This window comes from Chaetodon trifascialis, chromosome 1, assembly GCF_039877785.1.
Source record: "Chaetodon trifascialis isolate fChaTrf1 chromosome 1, fChaTrf1.hap1, whole genome shotgun sequence".
In the NCBI taxonomy this organism is placed as follows: domain Eukaryota; kingdom Metazoa; phylum Chordata; class Actinopteri; order Chaetodontiformes; family Chaetodontidae; genus Chaetodon; species Chaetodon trifascialis.
The window spans coordinates 4,108,693-4,126,053 of NC_092056.1; the positions used below are offsets into that span (position 1 = coordinate 4,108,693).

Below are 17,361 nucleotides of genomic sequence, written 5' to 3' on the forward strand. Positions count from 1 at the left end.
CCTTTGTAGAGATTTAACAAGCATCTGAGCATCTTTCAGCTCAGTTGGTATTGATTCATAGTGACCGCTTCTATGAGCGTGCCCAGGTGCAGCTCATCGTGCGCTTCCTCTCCAACACCACACAGCAGTCTGCAAAGTTAGCGACCAGCTGGAAACGTGGCATCAAACTGCTAAAGAGGCAGGTATTTTTCTCATCGGCTGGTGGAGACCAAAACAGGCTTACAAGGGCATTGAATCCAGAAACAAGACTCCAAAATGAATGCTGCTGTCGCCCCATGTCTGCTGGATGTGCAAATAGGCAGCTGTTTGCCAACAAGCTGTCAATGATGATTGGTAGGAATGACACTGATTAAGGAAAACAACAACTTGAAACAACTTCAGCAGAACAGAAATCATCTCAAAGTCCAGCAAACCGCACATTTCTTTACTGTCATCCTTATTTATATCTGTCGTAATTGATGGTTAATTGTTCAACTGAATATCCTTTTCCTCAGGAAAAATGACCAATTAATGATTGGATTTGTTTTTTAACTTTTAGATATCAATATCGATTTGAAAATCAATCAAGCTCTAATCGATAACATTAGTCCGTCCACCTGTGAATCATTTAATTGGCTGACGTAGACACACGGTGGTGATATTTTAACTGTATTGATTGAAGTGAGCAGATTTAAGTGTTTGCTTTCGGTCGACCAATCTATTATTCAGACCGCATCCGCATCACACGCTGCCGCCTTTGATCCTCTAATGTATATTTCTCTTCGAGCCTCATCTGCACTCTACTGATCAATACTTGACTTCTTTTTTTTTTTTTTTCTTCTTATCAAGGTGCTGTTCATAGACAATGCGCTCAGTTCGCCTGTGTGGCTGACCAAAAGAAGCTGCCATTAATTTCATGCCTCAGTTGCTCCATATATTTTCCAAAATTCTAGCGTTGGGAAAGGCTGCATCCCCCTCAAGACACATTATATGTTTAATGAAAATCTGATCAAATCCAATTCCAATTATACATGTAATGAATGTGGAGCTCAGGTGTGACGAGCTGGGAAACCTTGGCAACCCTCCCTGTGTACATTAACTCTTCAAAAATGGAGGTCATGCTGTCAGGCTGGCTCGGCACCAGCTGATTTAATAAGCCCATCAAACACAGTTTGGGACGGAGTCAGATAAGTTTTCCTTAGTCCTCACTTTCATGCACGTGTAATTGGCTCTGAGAAGCTAGTGTTTATATTTAGCTTTCCCATAAAGGTTTGATGCAAGGAACACTTCTTCTGGCTTGTCGGCAGACTGTACATCCATCCAGAGTGATGTCTGTCCTCGCGTTACGCTGCTTTAAGCTTTATCTCTTCCTTGATGCTTTTGCTTCCCGTTGCCCCGGCTGAATACACATGGAGACGTGTGGAATAATAATGCGCTGTGGCTATGGGATGGATGTTTACTGACAGAGCACATTAATGGAACATGCTTTCATTAATGTGAGTTGCAGCCTAAGCATTTTTATTGCAGAGAGCTGTATATTTCACTGGGAAGTAAATGAATTGCTTTATCTCGGAGGCCCTGCGCTGCAGCTGCAGGCAGAGAGGATGTGAACTGGGTGGTCAGGACACTGTAAACAAAGCTGAATGCTAATGCCACTAAAGAAGCGGCTGTAATTCATGATTAACATATTTGCAGCATAATGAGAAGCACTTGTGTTTTAAAGCGCCCGGTCTTTAGTGCTGCATGTAAATAATACCATGTGACCATAACACGCATGCTCTGTCAGCAGATTTCTCTTCTGGTGTCTCTTCTCTTGCTTTCCTGCCCCGTTTTTTTTTTGCTGTATGTGCTTATTGACCTAGTTAGAAGGAGTGAAAGTAGTTTAGTTAAGTCTGTACTATCACTGCTTGTTCATACTTTAGAGGAGGAAACTCTAATTCTTGCAAATAAGCTCCCGTTACTTATGAATATGTGTGTTTTGGTGAGTGGGTACTGTGAAGATGGTGCTGTTGAACCTGGTCTTATCATTCTTGTTTAATTTTGGGCAGTATCATCACAGCATCGACTTGTTGCTGCCAAGCCAAATGCCTTTGAAAACTACAGAACAACTCATGTATACTGTACCTCTATGGCTGAAGAAGGTATAAAGGATTATCATTTTTGGCTCTGCAGGCGAGAAATATCCTTATTGGTTCACTCTCACCACTCTTATGTGCGTGTTCAGATGCAGCAGACAGCTGTTTCCAGCAAAAAGCTCCAAAAACTCATCTTCTGCCACCTCTCCAGCACCATACAGCAGCCTCATAAGTTAGCGACCAGCTGGTGAACGTAGCATTTAGGTGCTAAAGAGCCAGATATTGTGTGGCAGAGAATGAAGGGACTACAGAAACAAGACTCCAGATATCTGCTGGATACCTTAAAAAAAAAAAAAAAAGAAAACTGATACAGGAGGTAAAGGTTTGTTTAGGTTAAAGGAATGTAAATCTGCTCAGGATTATGGGAAAACAAAACAAAACACAACATTTGGATAGAAATATAGCTCATGCATATGTGCGTCACCTCAGTGCCTTAATTCAAAGGTGGCATTAATTATACTAACAGATGAGCGGAAATAGAAGCATCTGCATCGTACAAAGACAGACAATTGAGATGTCTTAAAAAGTCAGCAGAATATGTGAAGGTTTCTAATTCTGCACTGACCTATGCAAGGAGCCCTTTAAGCCCAGTTATGTCTTAATGAAATCTTAATAAAACGATCTCTGTCTTTGTGAGAACACATGCATGCAGTATTGAAAGGCAGCTGTGTAAGGTGGAATTCATTTACCGGCGGGTCAAAAGAAAACGGCCTCCTGAACTCCAGATGGAAAATCTGAAACTTTTCCCAACTAATTTTATGGAAATCGATGTCCTCCAGGCTAAATGCTACAACAGGCAGTCGATACATTTCCCCCTGTGACACAGGACAGATCTCTGCTGAGCTCACGTCGCATCAAGGTGAGCATCAAGGCTGACGCAGAAAGTGAGCATGACGACTTTGCGTTTTTTAAAAAAGGAGAGAAATCCTGCCGCGCTCTATTCTTTTTTATGGACTTGTCACTGGTCATTAAATTTCACATTACTGAAGTGTTCTGCTTGACATTATTGGATGAGACGACGATAGGAGCTTAAGAGATGAGGACGTGATTTAGAAATTTATTATGCAAAGGAAAAGTGAATCATGAGGTGTTAGTTTTACTCATACGCACAGGCTCTGTGTTTTTGTTATGTTTCAGAGACAATGTGCAAGAAAAGGAACAGATGAAATGTGAGAAACGAAATGTCAACAGACACCGAACAACACAGTTTAGTTTCTCTGCGACATGGAAAACATAATGTGAATTGACATCGCCATTCCAGTCTGAGTATAATCAGGGAAAGCAACAGAAACCCAGAAGACCGAAATTATAAATAGGCATCAAACAAAAAAAGGGAATAAAAAGATAACGTGCTGTGTGGAGACTCTGCTGCAGGAGGAGAGATTGTTAGCGTGGAGAGGGCTTTTTGAAGGCTCGGGACAGATGCCACTCAGTCACCTGAGAGGACCACACTCTCAGTACTCACTGGTGCACATGAAGGAGATTTGATTATTGAATTTTCCAACAGAATTCGGGCATCACAAAATCTGTACCACCAGTGTTATGCTGCAAAATTTACTTTCATAATTTACTCATTTACTTAAACCGCTGCCACATTAATCCAAAGTTTGTCTTTGTGCAGCTTCAGAGATGTAAGGACACATTAATGTTACACTGCCATCATTTTCAGACATCAATAGTCTTTTCTTTGCTGTCAATAGGCAAGATGGGCACAGATGATGAAACCTTTTTTTTTTTTTGGTTCATCTCTCTGGTGAAGTAATGGCTTTTTTGCCGTTTGCTTCTGGTGGAAAAGTTCTGCGGTGTTAAAAAATGAATGTTCGGACGTTACAGAAGTTTGATGAAGGCTGTGTACGGTAATGTGCCTAAACTACCTCGTTATCTTGGCGCTGGCATTGGCCCTCTTACGTCACTGTCAGATCAGCTTCCAGATATCTTTGCAGAAGTAGCAGAGCTCACATCGTGTAGCTCCTAAAAGCCTCTGTTCAGAGTCAAACGTGCCTTTTAAAATGATCTGCATCATTAAGGAGCACTAGGGTGTCTGTCACAATATGATTGATTTGCATATCATGCTAAAACAAGTCGAATGAACAAATGTTGGGATCTTGCGTACGGCTGCTAACGATTATTCGCTAATTGTTAGCTTATAAAATGTCTGAAATTTTCCAAAAATCCAAAGTTCGCATATTCAAATGTCTTGTTTTGTAGTCAAAAACCGAACCTTCAAAATATCTCTGTACACACAGAGAACAAAAAAGCGATTCCGATCGCTCAAACAAGCCAGTAGGTGGCGACAAACTCAATGATGCATCAAATTACCAGAGAAGAACATTTTCAGCCTGCATGGTGAGCTTATTGTCCAAACTCTAAAAGCTAATTATTTATTCACTCATAGTTATTGAAGTTCTTTCAGGCGCACGTTGTGAACCAAACATGAGCTAACCAGCCGTCTGCCATCGATGTTTCAGACACAGTAGGCCTTTCTCAATATGCGTTCTTCTCTGAACTTGTGTTCTTGTGTACTTGAGAAACGTCATCACTCTCAGTCCAAGTACTGTTCCAATTCCAAGTCCGCATCTCACCAAGTACAGTCAAATACCCAGATGTGTTCTTGCACCTCCCATTTTATCGAGGATGTTTCGGGTGGTGACTTGTGCGGACTTGGGGCAGCCACGGATCCCAGAATGCATTTCGTAGCAATGATGCCGGAGGAGAGGACTCACAACTTTGTTACAAGTTTGGAAATACTGCTGTTTTAGTAATCCAGAATGTGGTTTTAAGATTATTTTATGTGAGAAAGTGGATGTTAAAACTTAAAATCTGTGGTCGATTCATCACGATAGCGCGTAGTTTATATTTTGCTCCAAAGTTTCGGAGATGTTTCAAATATACATTAATGTTGAAAATAACCGGAAGACAAGCTGAGATGGTGACGTCAAATACGATGCTGTCCCAATTGCAGAATGACAGTCCTGCGTCCTCCCGCCCTGGAGAGACTGTACTCCCAGGTCAAACTTGCTAAGTCCGAACTTGGCGTACTTGGTATTGAGAAACGACCACTGTGTGCTCATAACACAAGCAGCAATGGGCATAAGCCAAATGAAGTTTCCAAAATGATCTGTTTTACATGTACACACAGTTTTAGTGACCTAAAATGGCGTTTGCATGTGATCGAGGTGCAGAGGAAAATATTTGTCCAGGCTTCAGTTTACTGTCAGAGAAAGAAAACCGGCAGATGTTCGAGCCGTGTGCATCTAAGTTTATGTTTCTTGGCGAAATGTAACGCAAAATTATCTGATTCGAACATGTAAAACTGGGATTTCTGGAAAGTTGCTTGCTTTTGAATCTCCCGCTGGCTGTAAAGTAGCTGATAGCAGGATCGTCCTCACTCACAAGCAACAAATCACTCAACGGTCCTACAGTGTTTTGACTCAGTGAGGTTTCTCAAAGTAGAACCAAAAACCCTGCTGTGTCTAATAATAAGCCTCAGTAATATCCTTAGCGCTATTAGACTAATTACAACCCCTCATTTTTCTTAAAGTAATGATTATCTCTTATGACATGCACACTTAAACTTAATCTAATGCACTTGACAAAATGTTATAAATTATTAGTTTTATCCTCCACACTCCAACATAGATTGAATTTCACAGTGTCAGGGCGGCTTAAGTTACACCCGTAATAGATTTACGTTTCAATAAATATTTGAGCCATTTGGCTTCCTGTCTTATGCAGCGTGAGAACAAAAGTTCAGGAAGCTTAAATTTTAAGATTGTTAGCATGACGGGAAAGTGGAAGAGAAGGGCGATGAATCACTGATAGAGGTGGAGAAGAGTGTCAAAGAGAGAGGGTTTGATAAAGATGTAAAACAGCAAACCGGGCTGTCATCGCCTTCCAGAGTGATTCATATGAGCATTTTCTGATCTGGCGCTCACCTTTAACTCAACTCTTTCAGTGCCTGTCGAAAACTGTGATAAACAACTGCTGCTTCACGTGGTTTCTTTAGGTTTAGGCAACTAAAACTAGCTGCTTTAGCTTGAGGAAAGCTCATCATCACATCGAAAAGAAAACGCCGCTGAGACGGGATGAAAGTTGTGGTTCTGCCTCACAGACCGCAAAGAGGTCACATGTTTCTTGAAACGCTGCTTGTCATCATCATGTCATTACTCCTGTGGGCGGCCTTGTGATATCAGACAATCAAATAAATGCATGCTGCAAATGTTCTTAATGAGGCTGTGTACAAATCTCTCATCACTTCTTGACTGTGGTGGAAGAAGTACTTCTTCCTCTTGAAATGAAATAAAAGTCCTTCATTAAAGATCCTTCGGTGTGTAAGCAGAATTTTACAGTTGCAGGTGGTGGAGGTGGAAGGAGTTTTAACTACTTTATAAACAGTTAGATAATCTAGACCAGAGGTTAACTGAACTTAAGGGTTGGGACCTCTTCACGGGTCACAATAAATCTGAAGGGTCTTGGGATGATTGGTGGGAGAGAAGAAAATGTTCTGCTCTGCAAATCTTGATTCACTTCTTGGACTTTTCTCGATGATTTTACCTCTTTGGGCTTCAAACAGTTATTTCAATGAGTCTAAGAAGTTTGGAAGTTGGCAAAGGGCACCGACTACTACACACTGCTAAGGTGTCACAGGTCAAAAGGGCTGGAAAACACTGTTTTAATCTTAAACAATATGTTGTATTTCATTAGGACCCATGCTGTTTTCATCTGCAGAGGAACTACAGCTGTCATATAAATGTGGTGCAGCGAAAAGGACAATATGTCCCTCTAAAAATGGAATTCATACCTCATACCTCAAAACTGTAGCACAGTACTTGAGTAAATGTACTCGGTTACTTTCCACCTCTGCTTCCTCACATTTTATCTCCGTGTTTAAATCATACTGAACATGAAGTGAACTTCACAGGCGGCATGATTAAAAATGGATGTGAAGAGGAGAGTGGACACAAATTATTAGCTCTAGGCAGTGCAAATGGAGTCAAATAGTTGTCCTTCCATTGAAAATGTTTCAACTTGAGTGGAAAATTAGCATTTATCCCGAGGCTTTATGACGCCGCTTCACCAACAGGAGAGAATCTGGAGGGGAAAAAACAAAGGGCTACACCTCCCGATGTTTTACTGTCTGTAAATAAAGGAAGGTGAATGCCGAGCGAAAGCATGAATTTCTGCACTGTTGTGGCCTCAAATGGCCAAATAATGGAGTAAAATGTGACACCCCACCTGTGAGTGCAAGTGTTCAAAATATCCATGTCAAACCCACTAAACTGCTCACTCTGAAGGAAAAGTAAATGACTACATGTTGGTGAGAAACTTTCTCAGTTTGTCCCATAATCCTGAGAAAAGGGAAACAACATCAGTCATCCATATGATCCTCCTTTCATCCTGTTCTCCGCCGCGTCGACAGCGATGACGCCACACTGAGTGTGACGGCCGCTGTCCGCGGTCCTGATGATCAGTCATTACACATCATTAGCCCAGCGCTTCGGGGGGGTCACCTCAGCATGTCTAGGCCTGACACTGCCTCACGCTATAATCATCGCTAATTAGACCGAAGCTGACAGAGACGGCAGCGCGCTCAGACGAGGCTGTTGTTCTCTCAGCTGAGCTTACTACTGTCACTGCAGTAACTTTCCAGTGACACCATCGTTCATCACCGCGTTAGGTTATTGTATCGTAGAGCAAAAAATCCCTCTTGGAAACTGTTAAATCATATCAATCGCTGGTGGTTTATACGTTCCATTAATTATTCTGCGAGAGCTATAAATTACTTTTCAGTCCACCCACTCAACGACAGCTATCACAGCTGATTTCTGAAGCCGGTGTGGAGGTATATTAAGTCAGTCCCTCTCTTAGCCGCTGTTTGTCAGCTAAGTCCATGAAATGTTATATTAAAGCTGCTGGGGTTTTTTTTTAATGAAAATTTAATCAAACGACTGGCAATGCCAAACAGCCCCTCACACAATCCACATCATAATAAGCTGAACCCATACAGTCGATTAGGGGCACTACAGCGGCTGCAGCATCCAAACATTCATTAATCTGAGCTCTTCTGCAATCAATAGCAGAGCAGAGAACAGCGCAGGCTTCAAACACACGCGAATGCTCTTTACACGCTGATTGATCTCAGTCGTCATATTGCTTATGAAATTCAACATGGTCTCGTCTGGAGTGGTTTTAATGTGTGTGTGAGGGTCCCTCAGGTCCTCTGGCACGAGCTTTGTAGTTGTTCTGAAGTGCAGGACAAAAAGCTTTTAGCTTCTCTGCACCGAGCCGTCGGAACAATCCGCCCAAGGATTTGATCCTCAAGTTGAAAGTGTTGACATCTTAAAGTGAGTTCTTAAACTGACCTTTTTCATTTGACTTTCACCTGGAGCATTTTATGGGTATTCATTTTTTTTTCCTTTACATGTTTTTATTTATTGGAGTACATCAGCTTTTTGTTGTTTTAGTTGTAATCCATTATGTCATTGGTCTTATTTGTAAAGCTTCTCTAAAGCACAACAGACCTTCGTCCCCGAAAAACAGCAGCATGTCTCTGCATGCACGTTATTACAACTCCTATTTATGTTTATTTTGAGGCGGTGACCTCTAGTGGCTGTAGATGGTCTGACGAGATAAAATGAGGAGGTCGGGGGAACTGGAGGAGGTCGGGGTGGATGAACAGGGCAAACAAACACAGGACTTTGACCCAGGAGACGGCTGTTCATGTCACAATACAAAAAACCCAAACTATGATCTCTCCCTAAAGCTAATCAAGTAGTTTTGTTGGCTAAACTTAACCAAACCTCTTCATATTGTTAACCATGTGTTTGTCCTCTCCCCACGCTCATATGTCATTTTGGGAGTCACTGACTGTTGTTTAGGTATGAGCATGTGTTTAAGTCATGGCTAGCTGGCAAACATGGCTGACAAAAACAAAAAGAGAGACATAAACTTGGACATCTTGGTCCAAATTAGAATTTTATTTCCTCGCAGTGATTTATAATGCTCAGGGAAAAGCCCAAACTGTCGGAGGGCTGCTCGCGCTGTATCGCTCATTCGCCTTGGTGGTTCCTCACTCACTCATTATCCATCAGTTCAGCCTCTGCGCCTGTTTATATTCCAACTCCATAATTTCAAATTGGCCAGCAGACATTAAACAGCAGGAACGAGCAGCCGTGGCCGTCGGTGTTTTGCTTGTGTTGCTCTCCCCTCCATCATCTCACAGCCATTAACTCGCTGAATATTTCATCATGTGACTTTTCCTCTATTACTCCAGCGTATCCCTTCACATAAACTCTCCCACATCCAACCAGCGGTGTTGACATTCACCTCCGTTTTATAGTTTAGTGTGGGGAGGAAATCCTTGGGAAGAGAAAAGCTAAATAATTTCTCCTAGTTGCTTCGGGGCTTCATGAGCACCGCTCATTAATTAAGGGGAATGTATTAGTCATGACTCCCACCAAAGCCGTTGCATATTAATAAGGAGTGTGTTTTAGCCAGTGTGTACCTTGCGATTGGAGGCCGCCTCAGGCCAGGTCCTGACTGGCACTTAAAGACACAGTTCATGGTTGGTTATAAAACGATATTCAGCTGTGCAGCTCTGTTGTAAATCCCCACCGCAGCATCATCAGGCACTGCTTTTTAATGTATTGTTTATAATCATCTAAAATCATGTTAGATTCTGATGGAAGATGTATTAACCGCAGCTTAATCACATTGATAAGCTCAGCGGCAAGACTTGAATCAATAAACACGTCGCCAAAAATCAATTAATCTCGTATTTATAAGCAACAGAGAGATCCATAATTATTATTTCATGTTGTTATAATTACTGTATGTTCTTTTTAATAATGTATGAATCAGATTTGGCTTTTCATCTAATAGCACATTGCGACTTAAGCAGGGTCGCGGTGGCCTCGGGTCAACTTCACAGCAGCCTCATTAGGATGTTTCAGTGTGGGACTCATTAGTGGAACATGTAGTATGTCCTGTGACATGTTGACTCTGGTGTGATGAACGTGCTGCAGCAGGCTGATGCAGAGCTGAACTGTGGTCAGGCAGAAGTCAGTCATCATTGTTCACTACTGAAGGCATGATAAACTCTCAATGAGACAATTTATCCATACTGCAGGAATGTATTTTACATGTCAGTCATGTCAGAAGCGTGGATGAAGTAAACGCTGATATTTCGACATGTCTACTTTGTGAAAAGGGTATTTCTTGTATTTTCGGGGAAAAGGTTGAGCTCTTGTCTCCCGCTGTGGAATTTTGAGCTCATCTCCTTGTGCAGAAATTTGCAAATCCTTGGAAATTAAACTACATATTCTGCTTCCATTGCTGCGGTTTGACCGCAGGTAATGTTACTCCAAACACAATCGCTCATGTTCACGTGCTGTAGCGACTCCTACTGGATGGTCAGGGAATCCAGGAGCGAACACGGGGAACGCAGGAACTTCCCACTCGTTATGCTCCTCTAGCAGGCGAAAAGAAAAAGCTTGAGACAGTAAGAGTGAGCAGAGGGAATTTTGCATTTCAAATTGGAAGAAAATGGGGGATTGAAGTTGAAAATGTGTACATATGGAGTTATTTGCATGCATGATATTCCTGCACACCCATGGGTCCGCTCACCATGAGTTCTTGGACAAGGCTCTCCAGGTCTGATCCCAGGGCTGCAGACCCTCAGAGGCTCATTAGCAAGCACAAATATGTTGAAATATGTACATTTATAGCACATGAACCGTTGCCATCTTTAAGATCTGAGTGAAAAGAGTTTTTTTAATTCCTTTATTAATTCAGGTAATAATAACAATAATAAACTTTATTTGTGTAGCACCTTTCATACAGGCATTGCAGCTCAAAGTGCTTTATAGCAAGGCATGCACCAGGTGAGTGCTTCACATGAAAAAGACATAGAATGGACATAAAAACAGGCATAAAAAATGAATTTAAAATAAGCTGGGGAGTAAAACCCACTTGATAATGATACTAAAAGTAAGACAGAATAAGGATAAAAATAAAGACAATCCGTAAAACCACAGAATAAAATCTAGATAAAAATACATCAGTTGAAGCAGTAAATAAGTATGAGACCTCTATGAGGAAGTCATACCTCGTTAAAGGCTAAAGTGGACAGATACGTTTTTAGCTTTCTTGTAAAATATTCAGCAAGCTGCCTCTCTCATATCTCTAGGTAGTGTGTTCCAGAGCTTTCGGAACAAGCAGTTGATATTATCCTTACATATTGAAATCCCACTGACACCTGGCAAACCAGAGAACATTTCAGCACAAGAGAACTGAAGCTGAGGATTCACAGCGTGTTACAGAGATCCAGTTTCACAGATCAAAATGTCCATATAAACTTCTAAAACCAGCAATGCAGCCTATTTGATTGTCTGCTGTACACTGGCAGTGAGCACTCAAGTACTGGTCCAGTTAGCTGCTTACATTTGTCATTTGTGATCAAAGCAAGCAAATACTGGTTAACACCTGAACACCTATCAAGCTTGCAAAATGGAAACAAGCCATAAAAAATGTGTGATTTTTGTAACATATTGCAGAAGTAGTTTGAGAACTTTCTATGGACTAAGCATTGATCGCTCTTGTAATTCATTGTAAATCCAAGCTGCAAACTCTTCTGAGCCGCAGGTTTTGATTCTCAAAGCAAAAGCTTTCAGCAGAAAAGACCTTAAACTTTCTCCAAGGTCCTCAGCAGAGGCAGCCAACCATCAAAGTCAAGGATATTAAGGAAACATCTGGAAAGTGGAGCTAAAGTTTGGCTATGCAGCCACACATGAACACTCCTGACTGTCAGGCAATGAGATGGAATTACTGCTCAGTAGGTCTCTTAATGGTGGTTAATTATGCACCGCCTGCAGTACTAAACCCACCTCTTATTCCCCCTGGCCCAAGCAAGCATCAAAAGAGCAGTTCATGGTACCCAGCAGAATATAAAACAATGGCCCTGAGCATGCACCGCACATACAGCACAGTGTAGAATACAGCTGTGTTATCAGTGAGTCATTGTTTCATGAAGGAAACAAAAGCCCATCCAGCCCATAACAGACCAGGTTACTTTTAATTTAAGGAGAGAAATGCCAAAATTGCGATGGAAGGATTTTGACATGACAGCAGTTTTACTCTCTGTTGTCACTGTAGAGAGCTCAGCTGATGTGATGCTTGTTTCTGCAGTGTGATTACCTCAATTTGCATCTTTTCAGCCATCTGGAACGAAAGCCTTTTAAACAGGCAAATCACACCTCGTTAACTGCTTTGATATCTATAATGTTACATTGTTTTCATGATTTATACTAATCAGGTAGGACCCTTACCGGTCAGATATGTATGAACCTCATCCGGCCATATTGAGCTCTAATTATATTCTCCACATTATCTGTGTTTACATCCTTTTACTCGCTTTATAATGCCAGCAACAATCGAAACATTCACTTTGCCTCATTACTGTGATGAAGAGCAGCAACTGTAGGGAGGAGGTCTGCAGTAGAGATGTGCTTGCTAGGTGTTTTACTGAAAAGGAGAATATAAAAAACAAGCAGTCCGTTCTTGTATCTCTGCAGCTGCAGTAGCCCATAGTTTTCAGTAGCAACTTAGAGTCCATATTTCGCCATTTACTGATAAATTTATGGTGGGGCTGGAAAATACTGAGACATTTTAATTACTGCTTTCCATTAGCAGATGTAAACTCTCTGGATGTAGTGACTGAAAGCTTCTAAAAAGCTCAAGTGTTGATATTTTTCTTTATGTTGTGTCCCACTAGTCACCAGTATCTAAGCCTAAGTACCCAATCATTAGGCTAACTCATGCTGAGACTGAGCAATCAGTCAGCACACCTGGCGTGTCTCAGCTGTCACTCCCATCGCTTCCACCACCTGATGGTGCTTTTTTAAGTAAAACCAGGCTAGAAAAAGCAGCGCTGCTTTTGTCATTCTTTGATTAACCTTCATTCTACAGCATTCGCTTCACGTCTCTTTCGAACACGCCAAGCGGAGCTGGTGTTGGGTGTTCAGAGAGCCGGCTGCTGACAGGGGAAAAGCTCAGCTGTGACCTCATATTCTCAGCCAGATCGCTTGTTGACTGGCCTCTAATCAGTGGAATTTCCACAAATTTTCCATCTGCCCCAGCTGAAAACGAAATGAGTATTTTTTGCAACGACCTCTCCATCTTTCACACAGCAAACACACAACTGTTCTGACTGAGGAGTCTCTCTCTCTCCATCTCTCTCCCAGAGCATGACGAGTGTGCCAGCAGCCAAAATTTGTGTGATGAGAACGCCATCTGCACCAACACCATCAGAGGACACCTGTGTACCTGCAAGCCGGGCTACGTGGGAAACGGCACCATCTGCAGAGGTAAGTTCCTGCCCTGGAACGGCCCTCCAGACACAGAAAAAACACGAATGCCCACAAATACAGGCCCGAGCCTGCCTTCCTTCCTTCCTTCCTTCCACATCCTTTGATGGTGGCTGATCCTCTGCTCCGTAACATCGTGGTCGGTCTGGCTCGCTCCAGCAAACCGGGCAGCAGCTGCCCCGGAGATGATGAAAATTGATTCTGGACCAGTTTCAGCCTGTTTCACCACATGTGTGCCTCCTCTACCTCAGTGCTCACCCTGCTCCCTGTTGACCTGTCGCCCCGCCCAGGCGCCTCGCCCGGTTGGTCCTGCGGCATCATACAGATGGAGGGAGGAGGGAGGGTGGAAATGAGCAGTGTTTCTGTGCAGTGTGTGCGGTTGTGTGTGGTGTATATACACAAAAATGAAATCTGTTTTTGAAAGCCTGCGTTCAGCCTGCTGCATAGACCTTTAGAGTGTTCTTACTACACTCCAGCCTAATAGCTAAAGCACTTATTGGCTGTGTGCTATTATCTTCAGAAATGAAAACAGGGACAGTCAATGATTAAATCAAAGTGGAAAAGTGCCTCAATAACAGCAAATTAATAAATCTATAGCATAGCGCAGCAGAAATTCATTCAGCAAAGCTTTTTCAACAGGGTAACGTATCCTCTGTTTAAACCTCATTTCAGCGACTACATTTCAGTGCAGTGAAAACCCGCTTTGTGCTGAAATATAGCAATTTAAATGCTTTTCAAACAACCACTGTATGTAACCTGGGAATATAAAAACCATAATTGGAGTCAATATTATTGATACATTTCATATTTGGATTAATATTACTGAGTTTCCTAATCTTGATCAACTACTTCATATTGAGTATCTGCCCATATCAAGACCAATACCGTAGTCATAGTCATTGATTTCCTCCACAATAACTCCACATAATACTACACAACTAGGACTGGTCCATACTTCACTACCATCATCATATAGTTTCCCAAAGAAAATTCTGTGTAGACAACAGCTGCAGAAAGCGTCAGTTCCATGCTTGACGGCTGCTGCACTGAGAGCGCGATGCCTTACAAAATCTTGTGTTTACAATTAAATCGAGCTTTGTTTCACCCACTCTGATCGATTTTGAGGTTTCAGCATCGGCCAGATTGGTCATAAAAGAGCTGTGCTGCCATGTAAAGTGAGTTTTGAAAGTTTTAACATCCTGCTGTGCAGCCTTGATACGTTACTTGTTTCAGCAGCTTCCCGCAATCAATACAGACATCTTTCCAATAAACACTGGCTTTTTGATACAACCACCCATTTTTTTCTGGCTTTCCAATTCAGATGTCTTTAATAAAGTCTGTGAGCACGTGTTATTGAATAACAGCACTCAGTGCACATCATTTTTACAAGAGTGACTTATTGCTGTTTTATTATACCAACATGATCTCCCATTCAGGGGAAGCTGCACTGTGTTTAACAGTTCCTTTATTGAACTGAACAATAAAATGAAAAAGAAGCAAACAAGAAAAACATGAAATTACATTTATGATTGTTTACCGGTTACATGAAAAGCACTTTTGAAGCTTGCACCATTTGTTTCTTTATTGTCCTTTTGTGTGATCTCATGTTAGCAGTAATGCAAGTGAATATTTGTGGAGGCCCGTGTAGCTGTTTACACGCCCTTTGACATCATCGGTGTGTGCGCCCGCACACACACACACACACACACACACGACCTTCAGTTTACGACTGTGTGTTCATGCGCCCGCTCAGCCGTGTGCTGTATGAGCTATATTTAACTGTGCATTTGCACTGACGGCTGCTGCAGTGGGACTGTCGCTGCAGGTTCAGGACAGGTGGACCAGGCTAGTCGATAGCGGTCCGTGTACGGCTCTTGTGGAGTCTGAGGAGTCTCATTAGAGCGTTGGCAGCTTCTACAAGCCAGAGGAGCATCGTAGCAGAGTATTAACAGCCATGTTTACGGTGGAGCCAGTGAGGTGAAGATAGGGAATACCCTGCGTTCTAACAGCAAGGTTGAATCCACTTCCACACTTGTAAAATACCAGTAAAATTCCCTTTTCCTCTTTTTTTTATTAGCTTATTACCATTTAGCTTAACTGCAGATGTACGCTTTCTTAAACCTGACACTTAAATGTAATTCTATTACCAACCATGTTGAAAATCCCTGAAATTCCATAATCTAGTCCTCTGGGCTAAGTGCTGTCTGAGATATTTGTATCATCAGTCCACTTGTTTAACAGAGGTAGGTGGAAAAACAGGGTTAATTTTCACCCTCTTGTCATGTTCCACCATGATTTCTCACTCATTAAGTTATGGTCTGTATCTGCACTGCTGCTCATTACCGTGACAGCTAATAATGTTGCAATTAGAAGGACGGGACAGAGGAAAGCATGTTCGCCATGATTAGCGGAGGACAGTGCGGAAGTATGCTGCTGCAGGTGGACGTCTATACAGCCGTATGTGTGAGCGCAGGGGGGAAGAGATTAATTAAGGAAAGAAAGGCAAGAGTTGGATAGTGAGGCAGAGGGTGAATGCAAAGACGATGGAGGAAAGAAGGAGGCGTTTCCAACCGACTCCACCCCCTCCTCTCTTCTGTAACACGGGCATTAGGATGGGAGGCAGGTGGAAGGCAGGTCTAGGGAGAGATCAATGCAATTTGCAAAGTGCCTTCCACACAGTTTCTGCTGCTGGATTGTCTCCAGGCTCATGCTACACACACACACCAACACACACAGACAATACACAGCCTGACTGTAGCGCTACCTCCACATTTTTCACTCTGGCAGTCACGGCCAATGTGCAAATGATGGAACAGAGCAGCTACAGAGGCGGGTGTCTCAAACAATGTTTAGAATATGAATTACGGAATGTAAATACATGGAAATTACTAAACCTGGTGGAGGGACTTATGTTCAAGCCAGAATGTGAAACACTATGTTAAATGGACACCAGAGCAAAGTATGTGGCCGGTCATTACACCCGTACATGATTGTCGAAGATCCCAAAACCTTGGCCGGTAATCTGCTGCAATAACAGCCTCCACTCGTCTCAGAAGGCTTTAGAACCTGGCTGCAGGGATTTGCTCTCGCTCAGCCACAAGAACATGAGTGATGTCAGACCATGAGGTTTTAATTCATCCCACAGTTGTTAGATGGGGCTGAGGTCAGGGTTCTGTGCACGCCAATCAAGTTCCTCCTCGTCAACATAGGAAAATGATGTCTTCGTGGAGCTCGATTTGTGCATGGGGGATTTTCATATTGATGCAGGAAAGGGGCCTTCCTCAAGCTGTTGGCTCAAACCTGGAAGCACACTTTGTCTAAAATATCACTATGTGCTGTAACATTAAGTTTTCTCTAAAGTGCAACGTAGGGTCTAGCTCAAACCATGAAAATCAGCCCCAGATCAAAAGCACAGAAAGGCACTTGTCCAAATACTTTAGGCCATATATTGCAGCTAATGTATACAGAGACCGCTCGTGACACTGTCACTTCTACTCGCTGATGATATTTGTCAGAAGCAGGTGAGGAAATTTTACACTTTTTAATAATGTCATTAAAACTATCTACATCTTACCTATCCTATTCTGCCCAATTAGTATTATGCGAGCAGGGAGTTGGAGGAATCGGCCTCTATTTTCCCCTCCCCCTGAGATCTCATTACTGTGTGATGGCGACAGCGTTGGCCAATCGACCTGTGCCTCCCTTCTCATTCCCCTCATACATCACCGCGGCCCTCTCAGGAATAAGGGAATTAGTCTGAGTGTGACTGCGGCTCCTCAGCCTGTCCCCGCTAATGTTAATAAGGCAAGCCTTGAGCAATGAGCCCATACTGGACGGGGCCAGATCAGGTTTCGGAGCCAAAAAGTGAGCGATTAACTTGACGT

At 42.5% G+C, this 17,361-nt stretch overlaps 1 protein-coding gene across 1 annotated transcript in view; it reads left to right on the forward strand.

The window, feature by feature from the left end:
• Nucleotides 1-17,361, forward strand: part of LOC139328888 (protein kinase C-binding protein NELL1-like) — a 233,835-nt gene that overhangs the window by 166,783 nt on the left and 49,691 nt on the right. The window contains exon 14 of the mRNA XM_070958961.1: nt 13,355-13,477. Coding sequence (XP_070815062.1) covers nt 13,355-13,477 — 123 coding nt within the window. The remainder of the gene's footprint in view (nt 1-13,354; nt 13,478-17,361) is intronic.